An 18,448-nucleotide genomic window follows, 5' to 3' on the forward strand; every position below is an offset into this window, starting at 1 on the left:
TCAGGGAAAACAATAATAAAAAATAATCACCTGCTCTGCCTTAGGCTCGGAGAAATGAGCAATTCCCGCTTTCTCCCCTCTGGCAGCGGAGGGAAGGAAATGTTTTCTCCTGCAAAACAGGGCCGGACAGCGTCTGTGAAGGGAACGGGGCGGGGGCGACCGTTGGCGGGAAACGGTTCGGGCGCGCGCGGAGAGCCGTTGCAGCGCGGGTCCTTCGCTGAGGCAACGCTCGGCTGAGGCGGGGACGGGGGTGGGGAGGCGAGTTGGGAGCTCGTATGGCGCCATACGAGCTCCCAACTCGCCTCCCCATCCCCGAGCGCGGCCCTGCCCAACGGTACCGCAGTGCCTCCGCCTCACGGAAGAGGTTCTTGCTCCGCCATGGCGGCGGAGGCGCTCTTGGGTCCCCTGGGCCTTCGGGGAGGTGGCGGATGAGGCCGCTCTTCTCCTTCCGGTCGGCGCGTTGGGGCGGAGAGAAGATGGCGGCGCGGTGGCTGTGCCGGCGGCTCTGTCAGGTGTGGGGGGGGTGTGATGGGAGAGGGGGCGAGCGGGCTCCGTTGTCTTTCTCCTCCTTTTCGGCGTCTTCACTCTTGAGGGAAAAGGGAGATGGGGGGGGGGGGGGCGGTGCCGGTTGGCGTTTCACAGCGTGGAGCTGTGTCTCTACCCGCCGCCGTCGGTGTAGCAGGCCCTCAAAACTGCGGCCCTGCTTTTTGTGGCGATGACTCTGGGCGTAAGGGGTGATGAAGAGTACGGGTCTTGGATTTGGAGGTCACGTGCCAAGCCTGTTTCTAGTCTCAAAGCTTCAAATCTTGAAGTTACAACATAAAAGATAGGAAAGCTTTTACGCTACTCAGGTTTTCTGCTGGTTTTGACCTTTAAAGAGTGATTGCTTTCTCTCAGGTTGAGGAAATTTGATGTTGGAGGTTTTCTGTTCATTTTTTGAAGCCTTAAGCTCTCCTCTTCTGTGTATTAGCTATGCTATGGACTTGCCTACCTTTCAGGCATCAGTCTCATCCCGAGTACTTCAGGATCTCTCAGCTGACAAAATGAAGGCTGTTTTATGTTAGGAGAGGGGTAATTTTGGTTTGTGCAAGGCCTTGGTTCGCAGGGGAAATTGAATTCTGTTTAATTGCAATCTGAGTGCCTTTTTCCACCTTCTGTGATGGCCGTGAGCAAGAGGACATCAAGTATATTTAATTCAGAGAGTGAAGGAAACTGTTAAAATACATTTTACTGCCTGCTGAATGCCATCTTTACTGCCTGGGGCACTCAACATATTATTTTGTCAAAATTTGCATAGAGCACCTTTAATTTTATTTTACAAAAACTTTTAACTCCGTGCATACCTGCATAATTAGTAACAAAAGGAGACAGCATGTGTTGGGAATTGTATGTGCAATCATAGACTATTGTAAAGGCTGTAGAGCTCACTATGTGGGATACAGCTCTAATGTTTCATCATGTTTTGGTTTATTACATGAAGATTGAATTTTTTGTGTCCAAAACCACATAACATAATGTGCTATGACTGTACATATCTCTGCATGCAAAGTATTACAAGATCAAGCAGTTAGAAGTAAAAGATAGTAGAGACTGCGCACACACACACAAAAAACAAGCACAGGTGCAATTTTTGGTTGCAATTCCAGTCAGTAGTCTTGCATTTGTCATCTGGGGCCAGGTTCTCTGCCATGTACTTGCCCACACAGTTTGAGCCCTGCACTGAATCTTTTATGCTTGTGGACCTGCCTGCTCCCTGAAATGATGGCAGGTGATGATGCAAGTTAATGTACTTCATATTGGCGTTGAATAAAAGGGAGGCAGTAGTGTGACTTCAGAAATAGAGTACTGAGGTGCAAAGATCAAGATAATTTTATCAGATGTATTTCTTCAGTTTTAGCTATTAAGGCTAAACTGGTTCCTGATGTGAACTTTGAAACATTCTGAATGGTCATGAACTGTAGTGGCAAATGTTCAGTGCTCCTAGAGTTGCTTATTGTGTCATGCGCTTAAGAATTTAACACCAGTGCTCTCTAGGAACATCTGGATTTGAAAGGTTGCCTAAGGGGAGATGTTCAGCTGTGCTCTCTGAACAATATTCTGCTTTGTAAACAGAAAACTCCTGCCTCTTCCCACAGTCATCTTCCTCACTGGATGCAGAATTTCTGGGATAAATAGTGAGGGAGGCAGAATTACTTCACAGAATCACAGAATGATAGGGGTTGGAAGGGACCTCTGTGGATCACCTAGTCCAACCCCCATGCTAAAGCAGGGTCACCTAGAGCAGGCTGCACAGGACCACATCCAGGCGGGTTTTGAATATCTCCAGAGAAGGAGAATCCACAACCTCTCTGAAGAAGTTCTTACGCATGTTCGGATAGAACTTCTTGTGCTTCAGTTTGTGCCTGCTGACCCTTGTCCTGTCGCTGAGCACCACTGAAGAGTTGGGCCCCATCCTCTTGACACCCACCCTTAAGATATTTATAGGCATTTATAAGGTCCCTTCTCAGCCTTCTGTTCTTCAGGCTGAACAAGCCCAGCTCCCTCAGCCTTTCCTCGTAGGACAGATGCTCCAGTCCCCTAATCATCCTCGTAGCCTTCCATTGGACTCTCTCCAGTAACTCCTCATCTTTCTTGAAGTGGGGAGCCCAGAACTGGACAGAGTATTCCAGATGGAGCCTCATTAGGGCAGAGTAGAGGGGGAGAAGAACCTCCCTCGACCTGCTGGCCACACTCTTCTTGATGCACCCCAGGAGACCATTGGCCTTCTTGGCAACCAGGGCATGCTGCTGGTTCATGGTCAGCTTGTCATCCACCAGGACACCCAGGTCCCTCTCTGCAGAGCTGCTCTCCAGCAGATAGAAAACAGCTTCAGACACTGCTGATCTATAATTAATATATAATTTATATTGGAGAAGGTTAGGGACCCAGCAGCATCCTATAGTTAGTTATGCATATCCATAAGTGACTAAATTAAGGTTACCTGGAAAAGTGTCAGTTCTGGCTGTTTTCTGATGTTTTGATTATACAGTTGCCTGTGTAACTGATGTGTGGGGTATCTATCTTCTCTCTTACAGCTATGACTCCAGTGCCTGTTAAATAAGATTATCAAGGGGCTGGATAAATAGCTAATTTTACTTAAGCATTCTGCTGCAGCCCTGAGTTTCTCTTAAGCAAGTGAGAGTTCGGGTTCCTCCCCCTCTTAGTGTACATCTTTGCCAAGTTGAGAATTAGTGGAAGGAAGCTAGAAGCCGCATCATGTTCAGAAGGGAGCATTTTTTCTAGCATGGAAGAGTAATGTTACATCTTGATTAACAGTTGTGTTCCCTTTTTAACACAGAAAAAAACATGTTGTCTTTTAAATATGGTTCATTTACATGTTAGAAGTGTTTCTATTTAAATGTTATCTTCAGAAGAACAAGTGTTCAGAATCACAAGGAACCTTTTTCTGAAAAAAATGGCAAATTTCAAGTTAAATTCAGAGGTTAAATTTTTGCATTTATAGGATACTGTTTTCAACTGCTTCTACAACAGCAAGTCCTACTTAGGCTTGTCTCAACTAAACTAATAAATATTGTACTATGAAAGTAAAACTGAAGAGAAAATATCATACATATATGGAAGTGGTGTCTGATGCCACACAAAATACATTTTTCTGCTAAAAAAAGTGCTTGGTGACTGCTATTCAGGTGCCTGGTTAATAATAGGTGCATACTATTATATTGTTCCCTTAATGCATTCCTTTTTTTAGGAGCTGTTGTATCCTAATATACATTTCTGTGCTCCTGTTTTCCTGTGTTTTCTGATAGAGCAAACTTTCTAGTTTGGCAAATCAATGCCTAGGAATGTGTTATGCTCTGGTGTGCAAAAAAGTAACCTTTAATAAACCCGTATTAACTGGCTACTTTCCGGTTTGGGGGAAAAAAAAAAATCAACCCATAACCTATTTGTTTCATACAGGGATCAGCTTTTCCTGTCAGTTATGCAAGCAGAATTACGCAAAAGCAGTGCTTTCTTCCGTAAGTATAAAAAGCCTTCCTTCTTTCCAATTCTTTTCCACACTCCTTAACAACTTATTTTATGCTTTCACTATTACCGCATTTCTAGACACTCTGACTTGATGGGAGCACGGCTGGCTGGATCCCATGTTGATACACAGGAGCCTAAGACTAATCCTTTGGTAAGTGTTTCATAGAATGGTATTTTGTATATCGTCTTAGTAACAAAGAGAGTGTGCAGAAGAATTTGAATTCCTTTATTGCAGCTTTTTAAAGTTTTGTCTTAATGATGTCAAATTTGCTGTAGAGAAAGAAACAGATTATTTGGATTTCAGTTTCGGGTTTTTTTTAGCAAGATTTCTGTAGCTTACAGTTGTCTCTTAGTTACTTTCCTCCTCTCTGTGCAGCTGTAAGTCTATGAAATACCAGCTTTTTGGCCACATTCAGTTCAGCACCTGCAGCAGCAGCTTAGCCACCCTAAGGCCTTTGTCTCTGGCTTGGAAGCTGAGAGCCCAGGGCTGATGAGGTGGGAAGTTCACGAAGGCGTGGAGTGGATATCTTGCCTTTAGAATCACAATGCCTTGAATTTGACTAGGACTTCAGAAACACGTGTTCAGTCTGTATAATACACGCAAGCAAGACAGTCTTACAGGCAGTATTAGATCCACAGTGCAGACCGAGCGTTCCTGCCATGTCTGGTACATACTGGATTTACTGTGCTAAACTGCCTGGGAGTAACCCTGTGGGAAATTAGAGCTTCCTGGACACATGAAAGCTTTTCAGATGATCAGTGAGCCCAGGCCTTCAGAAATTGAAGCTGTAACTGAAAGTCATGGAGTTGTATCTGGACAAAGAGAAAAGAACAATATGCTTGGGGAAGCTTGCTATGTTTAAAGTAGCCTTATAACTGACTTAGTAAAGTAGGAATTCTGGTTACTGTCCATAATGTTTTAGTTATTGTCCATACCCAAGTGAAGTCTGAGAATTTCAGGTATTCTCACACCATTATTTAAAATACAGGTATTGCTGCTCCAGAGTCGCTCTAACAGTGAGTTTCATTCTTGCCTGTGCTAGTGTTGTCATCCTTATAATTATCTGGCATTCCCTTCCCTTTTCTGGTCAAGAAATTTAACCTAAATGTTCAGAAGTTAGGTATCTTTTCACACTTCTGCCTTTCCTGATAAGAGTGAGAACTGTCAGTCAAGATAATACGGTCAGTCTTTTGCAGTTAAACTAAAAAAAGCAACTAACTGGGGTTTTTTCCTCTTTTACAAATGGGATGCATAGGCTAAGAAAATATGCAATGCATGCATTAATTAAGGAGAATTTGGAGTGGTAACTGTTGTCCTTTCTTCAAAAATGCAGATATCAATTTCAGATGAGCCAGAAACACTGTACAAGAGATTGTCACTTTTAGTTAAAGGCCACGATAAAGCTGTGCTGGACAGCTATGAATATTTTGCAGTGCTTGCAGCTAAAGAACTTGGCATCTCTGTTGAAAAAGTGTAAGTAACTGATCTTTGGAGTGATGTAGTGTCATATGCTTCTTATGTCATCTATTGTAATTCAGGTTCTGTGCTTAGAAGTATTTTCTCTTTTTTGGAAGAACCAGGTGTAATCTGACTTGTCAGATTGTAAATCTAACCCTTCTTAGATGGCAGCACAGTGATGAGAAAGCAGCAGCAGTTCTACAGTCAGCACTGCCAAAGTAGAAGTGCATTTTAACTACATGAAGGATTTTAACAGTACTCTTAACTAGAGTTGTCAGTGTCAGTTTACTTGAACTAATGCTGGTTCGTACCTGAGTATTAACCATGCCTGTGTGGGTTAATACTAAACTGTACCAGTGTTTAATACTTCCTTGTAGATCTTCTAAAAGTCAAATAAGATCAAGGATTTCAGCATAATCTTTCAGATAATTTATATTAGCATCCTTTCTATAAAATGAAATTTTCTTTTTGTGCTTTGTTCAGACATAAACCTCCAAAGAAGATAGAACGATTGACACTTTTAAAGTCTGTACACATTTACAAGAAGCACAGAGTTCAATATGAAATGAGAACACATTACCTGTGTTTGGAGGTAAGAAAAATGGGGGGGAAGTATGTTCTAGGTGCGCAATTCAAAGATGTTAATAGATGTTAGTTCATGAGTGAACCCATGCTTCCTATTTTCTCAGGTTGGGGAGGAGAGTGCAGGACAGAGCAGAAAATACCTGACCTAGGTACATCAAATGTAACACAAGTTATTCTGAACTTACAGCCTACATAATTTTTGGATTAAAAGGCTGATCTTGACCATCATCTTAACAGCTGAAAGAATGATTAAAAAATAAGGTCGAATTGAGGGTTGTCTTTGTATGTTTTATGTTCTTGGTTTCTGAGAATCAGTGGGATAGGAGCTTTCTCAGGAAGGGAAGAAGATGCAGCTAAACCATTGTTGTTACCAGTCACTAAGGGTTCTGTGCTTTGTGAGTTTGTTTGATGTTTTTGAACATGCATACTTTTGTCTCATGCAGCATCATGTGGCAAAGTAAAACTGCGTGGGGGAAATACAAGAAAGGAAGCATATACAAACCACTAGCTCTGTGGCTGGTGACACAGACTTCTGTATGGTTTAGAATGCAGCTGTGGTTGACTTTCTTAGAAGAAAGGTTTACTGCCAGCATTTTGTGGCTCCTGGGTGTCTTACTGTGTATTTGCACAGTGCTTAGCAAAATGGGACTTTGCTTTAAGTCCCTAGACGTTAGCGTAGTACAAATGGCTGCCCACAGACCATAAGCGCTATTTTTGCCATCCGGGAGAATCTAGAAAAATTAGAAAATTAAGAACTCAGTGGAATTCTGGAGTTGCAGGATTTATAACAAGCTTGAACTTTGAGAGTATACAAAAGCTGCTAATACCCTGTAATTGATTTCATCTGATACTTGCAGCATTAAGATCTGCCACTTCCATCATAAGGAATGTATGTGATCACAGGCAGTACGCACAATTCTGTGGAGTGAAATAACTGCTTTATACTTGTGTAGGAGTTGTGTGCGGCTCAGCTGACTCTCTTCAATGTTATGGAAGCTGCCCTTCTGTAAGATGTTTGGTCCCATAGCAAGAACTACAGAAGCCAGGGCAAACTCATTTTTTTTTTATTCTGTTTGAAGTATTAATAGTAGTAGTTCATTTAAAAAACATTACTTCTGTTTTAGTTAAAATACCTAACAAGCAGTACTGCTGCAGTTTACTTGGAGTACGTTCAACGAAATTTACCTGAAGGTGTTGCCATGGAAGTAAAAAAGGTAAGTTTCCACCTCAGATTATTAAGTGTTATGAGACTGAGTCCTGTTGCAAGTACCAATAACTACTGAAGTCTTTGGAAAATCAGCAGAGGAAGTGTGTGTGGTTTGGAAGGAACGTTTTCCCAAGTATTGAACGGTAGAGGCTCTATTGCTTGAAAACGCCACTAGGTGGCATTTTTAATCTGGTAAATATGGCAAACTAGACTACAGCAGAGCAGTTAGATGTTAATTAGTTGGTATAATAAATGGTTTCTTTGCTTTCCTTTTAGACTAAGATAGAGAAAATACCTGAACACATTCGGGAACCAGTTTGGGATACACTACCTCAAGTGGAAGAAACTGAAGTCAAGTTATAAACTCACCAGGTACTTGGCTGCATTAGTGCTGAAATTAGTTTCTCCTGTCAACCTAATTTACTGAGACAGTCTACTGTTAAATAAAGGTTCTCTTATGAAGTAATTCTATAAACTCTTGTTTCATCAAGTTATTCTTGATCATAACTCCAGTGTATGTAGACTGTACAGCTCTAAAGTGAAGAAGTTTGTACTCTCTGTGATAAAGAACTATGGTCATCTGTAATATATTTGTAGAAAGGTACATTTTTTTTATTTATTTGTGCGTGTGTATGTAGATATATAAAATCTATATAAAAATCTCCTTTTGATACTAAATGGCTTCTGAATTCTGAAATACTTGTCAAATCCACTTCATGTTTGTGTAATGTTTAATGTCATGGATGCCAGATCGTTACATGTTTTTTGCTATAGCTTTTTTGAAGTAACTGAATCCCAGGTGTACATACAGCTTGCATATTAACTTGTAGTAAGCCATAAACCACAATCTTAGAGGACACTGAGGCACAGTGAGACTTTCCTAGGCTCCTGCAGTTCAAATAGTCTCATTTTCAGTCTCAGTAACTGCTTGCTGACAGAAGAACACAGCGGTCACAGTACAAAGCTGAGACTTCCACAGGCCTATGTCTCCAACTTAATTGAAGTCCTTGTAGAACGGGAAACAGCTGAAAGACAAGAAACCAAGCTTGTGCTTGAAGATTGTCTGCATTTTCTAGCTGTAGAGACGCCCAAAGCTGTTTTAGGAGAGATATTTCAAGATGGTCAATATAGCTGGTACTATTCGTGATGGAGAGGAAGCTGTCTGTGCATCTTGTACAATATGCTTCAAAAAAAAGGAGTTAATAAAAGCTGTTATGGGAAAGATACACTGCTTACTTCTCCCTTCAAGGTGTTTGTTTTCCTAAGTTTCAAGCTATTCTTCCTCTCTCTCATTCCTAGTATTCAGTCGTAATAGTGTTTCTTAAAGGCATGTCAGACACCATATAACAGGAAGGAAGAAACTATGAGCTGACCTGGTTAAATAAAGCTGGTGCTTCAGAGGAGCAGCCTATTTCAAGGCTGTATTATGTTTTCTTCAAATTTTCCATGTTTCCATGCTTTAGTTTTGCGTAAGCCACCTGCCAAGTACAAGCTTTATACTGTATCAAAATGTGACTGTGCTCAATACTAACTCTTTCCACATCTCGATTTGATGCATGGTAAGATTAAGGGGTTGTCTTTGACTGCCTCTGGTGTTCTGCTCTCAGCCTGCAGTTTTTGCAGCCAGTCAGCATGGCATTTCAGTTGTCTCAGAGTTTTAGTTATCAGACCTAAATAGGAACAGACTTTGGAGACAGCTACAGAAAGTATTAACGCGTGTAAGCAATCCCCTGGCAGAAGGGGTACTTCATCTTGGGAAAGGTAGGTGATTACAGAATTTCTTGCTTCTAGCCTCATTGTATGTTGGGGAAAGCCAGTGTGCATTTAAAGTGATCTCTGGACCTTAACTGTGTTGACAGAGCCATAGCTAACTGCCATCACAGATCATATCCACCCCAAAAAAAGCAGAATTACCTATGCAGAGTCTGACTTACAGACCAGTATTTACTAGCACTGCCGTCTGCTAAACTCAGTAAGCCACACTTCTCATCTTTGTTTTTTCCTGTATGAAACTTCCTCCCTTTTAGGACTGTCATCCTTCCCTGCTTCCTCTATCCTCCTCTCCACATTTAGGGGTTTCCTAAAGCGTAACAGCATCTTTGTCTATATCTATAGTTATGCATCTGCAATAGTGCAATAGACTGATCATCTTTTTCCATCTACTAATGTGGCTTCTGACTTTCACAGCATGTTCCTCATCCTCGCTTATAAAACCTCAGATAAACTATTTTATTGGATAAATTATTTCCATTCTTCTTTTCCCATTCTTTTACTATATGTTTCTCCAGTTTTGATTTCTGCCACCTTTCCTAGCAAGCGCCAACTCAACACTCCAATCAGTGCTTTAGGTCTTGTCTCAAGTCATCGTTCTGCCTACTGACCATCTCATCTCATTTTCAATCTGAAAATTTTTAGTTGAATTTTAGAGGAAGTTAATAAAAATGCCATGCTTCATACCATTTATAAACATCAGTATTTGAGCATGCTGTATTGTGTTCTTATGAGGAAGACATCCAAAGCTTAAATGATACCTAGACAGACTTGTAATCTGAAGTGCCCACTTTTGCATTCACACAGCAAAATTGCCAGAATCACTAATTTCATGCCCTGAAATAACAGCAGCATACGCCACATGAGATGTTCTGTGCATCACAGCAAAGCATTCTCACCTTCCTAGAACTCCAGTTTGAAAGAGTCACACCACTGCCAGTATCACTGTACGTGTAAACTAGCAGTTTCCCCTTCAGGAGAGAGGGAGAGGTTTTTTCAGAAATGGAACTGAATCAAATCCCTAGGATCGGTTCAATATCACTGCCTTTTTTATAAAGGAAAGATGAGATGAAAAGACTTGATAGCATTCAGCAGCAAAGCTTGACTTTCAAAATCTAGCAGCCTGCAGTCTCACCCTATAATCAAGCCACAGATTCTTCATCCTGCTGCTCTCATGCCTGGCTGATACTTCCTTAGTCCCACGACAGAGAAGTTTAACCCAAGTCAGAGGAGATTTTAAAAAATTTGGTTAAGCTATGCTCTGTCTTTCTAGATGGAGTTTTACTACATATGAACTTAGGCAACAATAAACCTTCAACCCAATTACCTTTGCTTTCCCTCCCCCAATTCAGGTTTCCCTGTAATACGTGTGTAACATTCAAGGATAGAGACCTCTAGTCTGAGATCCAGTCAAGTTCCTTCTTCCCCTTTGCACATAGCTGTATTCAGTTCTAGCCTGCTGATATACTCTCGTTGAGCACTTCAGAACATCTTTAATAGAAAAGAACTGAAAATACTCAAGAACACAGACAGACCAATGAGCAAATATTTTATAAAGTTTTCCCTTATTCAAAGACAAAGGCAGACAACTCAAAGTATTTGCATTAACAGAAGGAAAATGGTGCTTTGGTGGGTACAGTTTCTCTCTGTTAGAGGACTGCTTTATGACCATCCTCTAGCTTGTATGGGTAGATGTCTAACGTTAGCTGCGAGTATGAGAAAATACTTTCCCAAGGGTTATAGAAAATAGATACCAGTACAAAGCTGTTACAGAAACCCACAGAGTGGTAGCAAATACTAAGAAAAGCATCAAGAAAGCAGTTGCCAGATATGACAGTGAAACTTCTTCATTCCATCAGTGGTTAGACTGTCTCAATCAAAATAGGAACTGTGCTAAACACTGGCAATGAAGATAGACAAGTTTTCAAGTCCATTCAATCTTGAAAATCCTTGGTCACTGCCAGTAAGCTGGAGGTGGATTTCCTTCCACAAATACTTTGTGACTAACAGCTGCCAGCCTACTTTAGGTGTCAAAAAATATACAGACCAGTATATTACGTAAATAATATATGAGCTGTTTATAAAATTCTCAGGTTTGTAGAATAAACTAAAACTAAAACATTCACTTACATTATTTTTCTTTGAGCCATTTAACCACTTAAAAATTGTCAGGAAGGCTCTCCTCAAAGGCAGTTGTGGCAGAATCCTGTTACTTATGGATTACAGATATTTTAAAATAACAGTCTAAATTACCCCACATTTCCAGGATACCCAGGGTTCATTTGCCATATGACCGTATCTTTCAGTACAAAACTGTTTTGTGAACAGTAATTTCATTGTCATTCAGTGAGCTATTTAAAGATGCAGTCCGATTTTATTCTCGGCATTTCATCAAAGTGCTCTAGGGCATGTATTTCCCTTTCTTACACATGCCAGGGGTCATCAGTCATGCCTGGAATGTGACTTCAATTTTGGTTTCTACAGTTAGTCTTAATCATACCACCACCACAACTTAATTGTCATGTTAGCTTTAATATCACTGTACAGCAAGCTTCTTGCTTTAGAAGCCTTGCCTGCCAGTCTCTGCATTTCATGTGCCAGGAAATTAATTACTATCTCTCTGTTATTCAAGGGAGCACTGGAAATACAGCAGGTCCAAGGGAAAATCATTTACCCAGAAGTTGTGACATGAGAAGGTTTTGCTCTTTATGTAATATAAAGCTGTAGTTCAAACTGCTTGAAGGCTGCTATTGTCTTAGATTAAACTGCATTAGAACAGGCAGCGTCTAGTATTTGTCCCCTCAAATTAGAAGTTTGGGAATAGAACCTCACATGCTGATCATGGCTTTTCCTAGCAAACACCATTAGGAAATGCCACCTTTCCTCTAATTTCCACACTTTTGCAGGCACAACTGGCTTTCTGAAATATCTTTGCTGTCGTAAAAGCTGGGGAGGTTTCTTGCTTCTATTTAAACAGTTCATCCTCAGGTTTCCCTCTGACTAGTTAGCTGTGATCTTCTCAGGTTCATGGGGTTTTTTTCCCCAAAAAAACAGTATTCATCCTTGTCCACTTCTGTGGTGAAAAGTGGAAGTTAACATTTCTGACAGTTGTTCGTAAGCCAAGCATGATAAATCATTAAGGCCCTCAAAGGATCTGCGTGCATGACAGCACATCAGTGCACCAGGGAATGGGCATACCACTGTATGCCTCTATATACTCAGTATCTTAACTGACCCAGTTTCTTTATGATACAGGAATCGGAGAGGTATTCCATTTACAGTAAGAATAAGGAAAAAAACCCTCTTAATACAAGCAATTTATTTGTTCAGGTAGGTGCACGCAGTGCATGTAGCGTTTCTCTTTTGTAACATTTTTCTACATACTTTTGTATGGTAAGAAGACAGCACTGTGGGATTTGGTGGTTTGCATCCCTCTGAAAAAGAAGTTACTGTCTCACTGTTCAATCCAAAATTCCTAGTTCTGTTAACAAAAAGTACCTTTCTTTGGAAATGCTATTTATTGAATTACAAGAAACATGATTGATAAAAAGTACACATTTTCTTCTTTCTACTTAAGTACAATGCCGCTTGATAGTATCAAAAAGCATGTGTCAGATGGTATCACATCTGCTGATGCAAGGTCTTTCGTACATCAGCACATTATTATCACTCATCTTTCATTCCCTCCTGCTGTGTAAATATTAACTCTTCTTTGCTTCAGCATTAGAATGGGTTTCCAGTTAAAAATAATAGAGGTTTTTTATGTGAGTTACTGAAAATATTCATAGGGCTTTTTCCCTAAGCCATGAGAGTACAAAAGTTTCACCTTTTGCTCAGAGAAAGTTAAAGTATCTGTATTATGGAGACACAGTAACAACATCATAACTGAGTAACACCAGCAAGACTCCAGATATACAGCAACTTCAGATACCTAGAACTGATCAGAGCCGCTTTAGCCTGTGGTGGTCACGCTGCTAAGACATTGAAGAGCAGAATCATAGAATCATAGTTTGGAAAAGACCTCTAAGACCATCGAGTCCAACCATCAACCCAACACCACCATTCCTACTAAACCATATCCCAAAGTGCCACATCTACACATGTTTTGAACACCTCCAGGGATGGTGACTCCACCACCTCCCTGGGCAGCCTGTTCCAGTGCCTGACCACTCTTTCCATAGAGAAATTTTTCCTAATATCCATCTAAACCTCCCCTCAAACAACTTGAGGCCATTGCCTCTCATCCTATTGCTAGTTACTTGGGAGAAGAGACCAACACCCACCTCACCACAACCTCCTTTCAGGTAGTTGCAGAGAGCAATAAGGTCCCCCCTCAGCCTCCTCTTCTCCAGACTAAACAGCCCCAGTTCCCTCAGTGGCTCCTCATAACACTTGTTCTCTAGGCCCTTCACCAGCCTTGTTGCCCTTCTCTGGACATGCTCCAGCAACTCAGTGTCCTTTGTGTAGTGAGGGGCCCAAAACTGAACACAGTACTCCAGGTGCGGCCTCACCAGTGCCGAGTACAGGGGCATGATCGCTTCCCTAAGAAGGTTTAGTCTGCTATCAAAAATGAAATGCAGTGATGAAACTTTCAGACCAAAACAATCATTCTGTATTATCCAATAAAGAATGTTAAAAAAAATCAAAACATAGATTAGTTCAGTAACTACTTGGGGGAAAAAAGAATTGTAGTATTTTAAGTGGGATCAATTTTAAACTCACCAGTTCTTCCCTAACGTTGGCACCTACCCAAAAGCAGAGAAAGTCATAATACAGATTTCTGTCCTCTTTCCTCTCACATCTCATTCAAATCTATACCTTTACTTCACTTTCAAACATTTAATAGTCTGTCCCAATGCACGGTGTCAAGGGCCGGAAAACCTGGCCTTATATACTCTCTCCAAACCATTTTCAAGAAACTGGGCGTGGATGTACTGCAGAGCTACTCTGAAACACTGAAAAGAATGTACCCATTTTTCTGGGTGTCCACAGAAGATTTAGAACTAATTCTTCATCCCCTTCTTTCACTCTCAGTTTTCCATTTCTGGCATATAAGCTGGAATGCACGTGTCTGCCAAGCTGTCGGTTAAGCTATCTACTGTATTATATATGCTTCTACATAAATGTTTGTGGGTTTGGGGTTTTTTAAGCTAATGTTGCTGTAGATAACACACGGATTCAGGCAGCTTATGTACCTTGGATCTTTCTAAAAAGCGTGCCCCCCCCAGACTAAAATTTTAAGAGACATTACATTTAAGGTGCTATCTTATTATCCATATTCCATATTTTTTCAGTGTGTAAGCGTGGTAGTTTTTAAAGAATACTAAGTTCATTGTAGTGGTTTTTACATTAACAATACATTTTAGTTACCACAGTGTAAGGAGTTACAGTGTCGGTAAACATATCAGCCATTTTATTGTCAAAAGAATTGCATCTTGATTTTCAACACCATCACTCAAAATACAGCTGACACTGGCTTAAAAAAGAAACACAACACAGTGGAAAAGCAGTTTCTAAACTTAGTTGCCATCAGCAAAACAAGAATATTAGGCTAAATATGGCTATTTGAGAACAGATGTTTAATACAAAAGCACCCAGCAGTTCTATTCTTAACTCAGTTAGTTTTGCTTAAGAGTAAAGAAACAAGCAACTTGCATACGTAAGTACAAAATATTTGCCCAAATAAGTTTTGTTGATTATTAATGCTAGAGGAAGAGGAATAAAGAAGTTTTTTAAATCTATTACCATGTTATGGCCATGCTCTGCTCTTTCAGTAGGTCAGCATAGCACGTCCAATTAGCTTCAAAGGGTGATTGTGTTACCCTTTAGAAGATAATGGAATCACTCTTTCACCAAAAAGTCATGCCACACCCTGAAAGTCCTGCAGCTGAACTGCGTGGCTGAAATGGCCACCTTCAGGGGTACTCGTGTGCTGGTGCAGGGAACTTTCACTTTTATTAAGTAGCCTGTGAGTTAGTAGAAAGTTTGGGGCGGTTTTTGTGATTAAAATTTCATTTTATATTTTAAGTCAGCAGCTGCCAACCACTGTGTTTGTTCATGGCTCTGCTTTTTTTTATTTTCAGTGGTATTTATTTTCTTGTTATTCTCTACATTTATGCAAATAGCACATCAAGGCAACAGCAAGGTTGAAGTGATATACAGAAAGAGGCAACGGAGAAGATTAAGCAGGGATAGACTGAGAAGAAGGAAGAAATTAACTGCTCTCTTACCCTTCACATTGCTTCAAGCCAGTATCTTAAGAGTTAGGCATCTTTCTTTTTATTATATGCCACAAAACAGTGTATAGTAAATAAATCAGCATTCAGCTTCGTAAGCTATGGTGTAACTTACACTGCCAAAGTAACTTACGGCAAAATGATTTAAAGTTTAGCTCTCCATGTGTGCATTCGGATAGGAAAAGAGTGTGATCAATGCATTTATTCCAATTAAAACCATGCCGTTTTTTCATTTCAGCGTGTCTCACAAGGGAAAAGGCAAAAGTAGAAGGGGAAAAGCAGGGATGAAGAAGAACATAAAAGTGAGTTGCTGCACTGATCAGTGAAATGTGACAGAATAATGGAGGTGCTAAGCTAGCAACAAGGAATCTGGTATGTTCAGATTACCAGAGTTCTCTAAAATAAAGGAAGCGGCTTTTATAAACCATGTGTCTCTGGAACATGTCACGCAGATGAAAGTGCTGAAGATACACAGGTAGCAGCAGCAGACTTCTGCCGGCGGGGTTTAATTGTGGCTGCTGACAGAATTAGGTCAGCAGAATGGATTACAAATAATTCAAGCTTTTTGCCTTGGTTTTCTTTGCAATAGTATTGCCTGAATCAAAGACGCTGATGCATAGGATATCTGTAAAAATAACATTGCTGGTGATATGTTATCATGCTAGCAACTAGAAGTTTCAGTGTAAGTTATGTGATTTCACTTCAGGAATGCAAGTTCAGTTAGCAAGTTGGTTTAAAATTTGTAAGTCGAGCGAGTGATTAGCAATTCCGTTTCATTTAGAAGAGGTTTGTGGAAAAGCTGTGGAGAGAGCCTCCGGGGAGCCAGGTTCGGCGCTCCCCACTGCATTTCCCTTTCCCCGCTGCTTGCTCGCGCTGTAAAGCCCTGGGCACCACTGCCGAGGGCTCCATCACTGGCAGAGGCGAGGGCCCCTCCGCCTGCCAACCTGCTGCTCCCTGCTGCCGGGAGGGCTTCAGCGCACACCCACCCGATGGCCTGCTGCCAGCCTGGTCCGGGTACCGCTCTTGTCATGGCCGAGGAGGGCTCGGGGCACCGCTATGGGCTGGGCCCGCCAACCGGAGCCAGCTCTGCTGGTGCCCCTCAGATGGCGTCCTGCCGCTCCCGCTCGCCGGGGAAAACGCTGCCCTAACACAGGCCCATCTGTACAGGCCTGTGTCGCGGCATTAAGCACTGCCCGAGCCTGCCAGGTGCGGTACCGAGCCCCTCCGTTAGCACGCCTGCAGTTGTCTGACATCGAAGAAACGCTTCAACACATTGCAGAGGTTGACCGGCAGCCACTACTCATATGGTCCCTGGCACCAAGCGGAACAGGCTTTGATTGCATCCTCTTCCTCTTGACTGCCTGGGGAAAAATGTGTTGCATCCAGCCTGTAAGTTGGAAACACTAAAAAACTATTTTTTTGTTGTTGGTGCATGTTCTCCGAGGAAGAGAGGTCTAATGCAAGAAAAGGATTATCATACCACACCCAGTGGCTACACACTCTCCGGTCCCGTGGGGTGTCAAGGTCGGTGCTGCTTTGCTGCCTCTGCCTCGCCACGGACAAGCCGAGGTGTTCATCTCCTAGGGAACACATCTCCCAAGACACGTTTGTGAAGGGCAGCACAGTTTAATCCTAAACACCAAATGCCACCCCAGCGGGGTTCCCGCACAAGGTGCGGGGAGGAGAGGGGCAGGAGCCGAGCAGAAAGTGGGCAGCAGTCCTGGAGTGTAATTGGTTTTGAGGGCGAAACTGCAGTCAGGATGGAGGAAAATGGGGGACAGTAGGTACTGAGCTACAGGCCCAAATCCTGCAAGCAGGTAGATCTTCCCTGTTATTGTCAAAAGATGTGGGAATAAATGATCACAGAAGCAAGTGCTGGCACTCAGAGCACCACAGAAGAACAAGATTAATTCATTTTCGATTCATAAGGCAGCATTGAAAAGCAGAACGAAACTCAACTAAGTAGTGTGAAATGTTGTCACAGCCAGAATTTTTGAAAGAGTGTAAAACCAACGCTTAAATCCGAGCTGTATCCTTATTACAGGAACTTGGTGGTAGTGGTGGTTTCCCTTTTGTTTTAACACACAGATGAAGGCACAGGCTGCCAGCTGTTCGCTGCCTGAGCGGCTGTGCCCAAGTGCAGTCCCCAGAACGCTCCCGAGCCCTCGTGGCTCAGCTCTGAACAGACCCCTGCCCCTCCTGCTGTCTCCCAGGGCCAAATGGCAGAAGTCAATAAACAATAATTATTGCAGCACACCAATAAACGCCATCTTCCACACTTCTGACGGAGGCAGCATTGATTGGCAATACTTTTGCAGAGCACGGCTGCCAACTCCACGGAAGACCTGGTGGGGGGAAATAGTTCCATTCGGTCAGTGTTGTTACACGGTGCGTTGGCGCTGAGCGAGCCTGCGAAGGGGATTTCTGCTGCTGGGCCGCAGCTGACGGCTGCTCCCGTGTGCCGGCTGCGTGGCAAGCCGGGTCCGTAGGGCCGTCTGGATTCCGGAGCTTTACTGGTTTTACGGAGCGGGCAGCTGGCGGGATGAACAACGCGCAGGAGGAACCTGGAGGCTTCTGCGTAACGAAGCGCAGCCAAATCCGTGAATGCCCTCCAGCTGCTAAACTGTTGTCCCCCAGAATGTTCCGCGACTCCATCCTGTTGGGAATCACCCTGCTTTCCCTTAGCTCTGGCACTCTTCTCCCCAGGAGGCAAACTGATGCCCGCTGCGCCTAACTCCCGGGAGGGGAAGCGGCAGCAGCTGCAGGGCCCTGTGCCATGACCCCATTCACAGCCCGCCCCCCCCAAAGACGGGGGGAGCTCTGCTAGGCCGTGCAGAGACGCGGGGGTGCAAGGCACAGACACAGCCACCAAGAGCGATGTTCGAAGCGAGCGCCTCGTGGCACCACGGTGAGTGCTTCCTGGGGAAGAGGTACCCGCGTACTCTGCCCTCACAGCGGCGTTCAGCAAGACTCGGCAGTCACAAGCCCCACCGTTTAGTGTGATTTCGCTTGGATCCACTCAGTTGGAGTTTGCCTTTTGGACACCCGAGCGCTGGGAACGCCAACAAGAGCAAAGACGGCAGCGGCCGCTCCGCCCTCACCGCGCCCGGCCCGGCCCCGCCGTACGGCAGCGCGACAGCGGCGCGCGCCGAACGTGCCGTAAAG

The 18,448-nt window shown here is 42.9% G+C and overlaps 1 protein-coding gene across 1 annotated transcript; it reads left to right on the forward strand.

The window, feature by feature from the left end:
* The first annotated feature begins 354 nt into the window (after positions 1–354).
* On the forward strand, positions 355–15,707 carry MRPS10 (mitochondrial ribosomal protein S10). Its single transcript, XM_075412926.1, has 8 exons — positions 355–512; positions 3,958–4,016; positions 4,105–4,177; positions 5,361–5,500; positions 5,969–6,077; positions 7,195–7,284; positions 7,554–7,649; positions 15,522–15,707. The coding sequence occupies exons 1-7, from the start codon at positions 429–431 to the stop codon at positions 7,638–7,640; spliced, it is 642 nt and encodes a 213-aa protein (XP_075269041.1). The 5' UTR covers positions 355–428; the 3' UTR covers positions 7,641–7,649; positions 15,522–15,707.
* Positions 15,708–18,448: the final 2,741 nt, after the last annotated feature.

Source organism: Opisthocomus hoazin, chromosome 2, assembly GCF_030867145.1.
Source record: "Opisthocomus hoazin isolate bOpiHoa1 chromosome 2, bOpiHoa1.hap1, whole genome shotgun sequence".
Lineage (NCBI taxonomy): Eukaryota > Metazoa > Chordata > Aves > Opisthocomiformes > Opisthocomidae > Opisthocomus > Opisthocomus hoazin.

Excerpts from the sequence above, each read along its gene's own strand:
- MRPS10 (XM_075412926.1), top strand. The coding sequence starts at position 429 with ATGAGGCCGCTCTTCTCCTTCCGGTCGGCGCGTTGGGGCGGAGAGAAG. Across the intron at positions 4,017-4,104 it reads CAAAAGCAGTGCTTTCTTCC|ACACTCTGACTTGATGGGAG; the intron begins GTAAGTATAAAA and ends CCGCATTTCTAG. Across the intron at positions 4,178-5,360 it reads AGCCTAAGACTAATCCTTTG|ATATCAATTTCAGATGAGCC; the intron begins GTAAGTGTTTCA and ends TCAAAAATGCAG.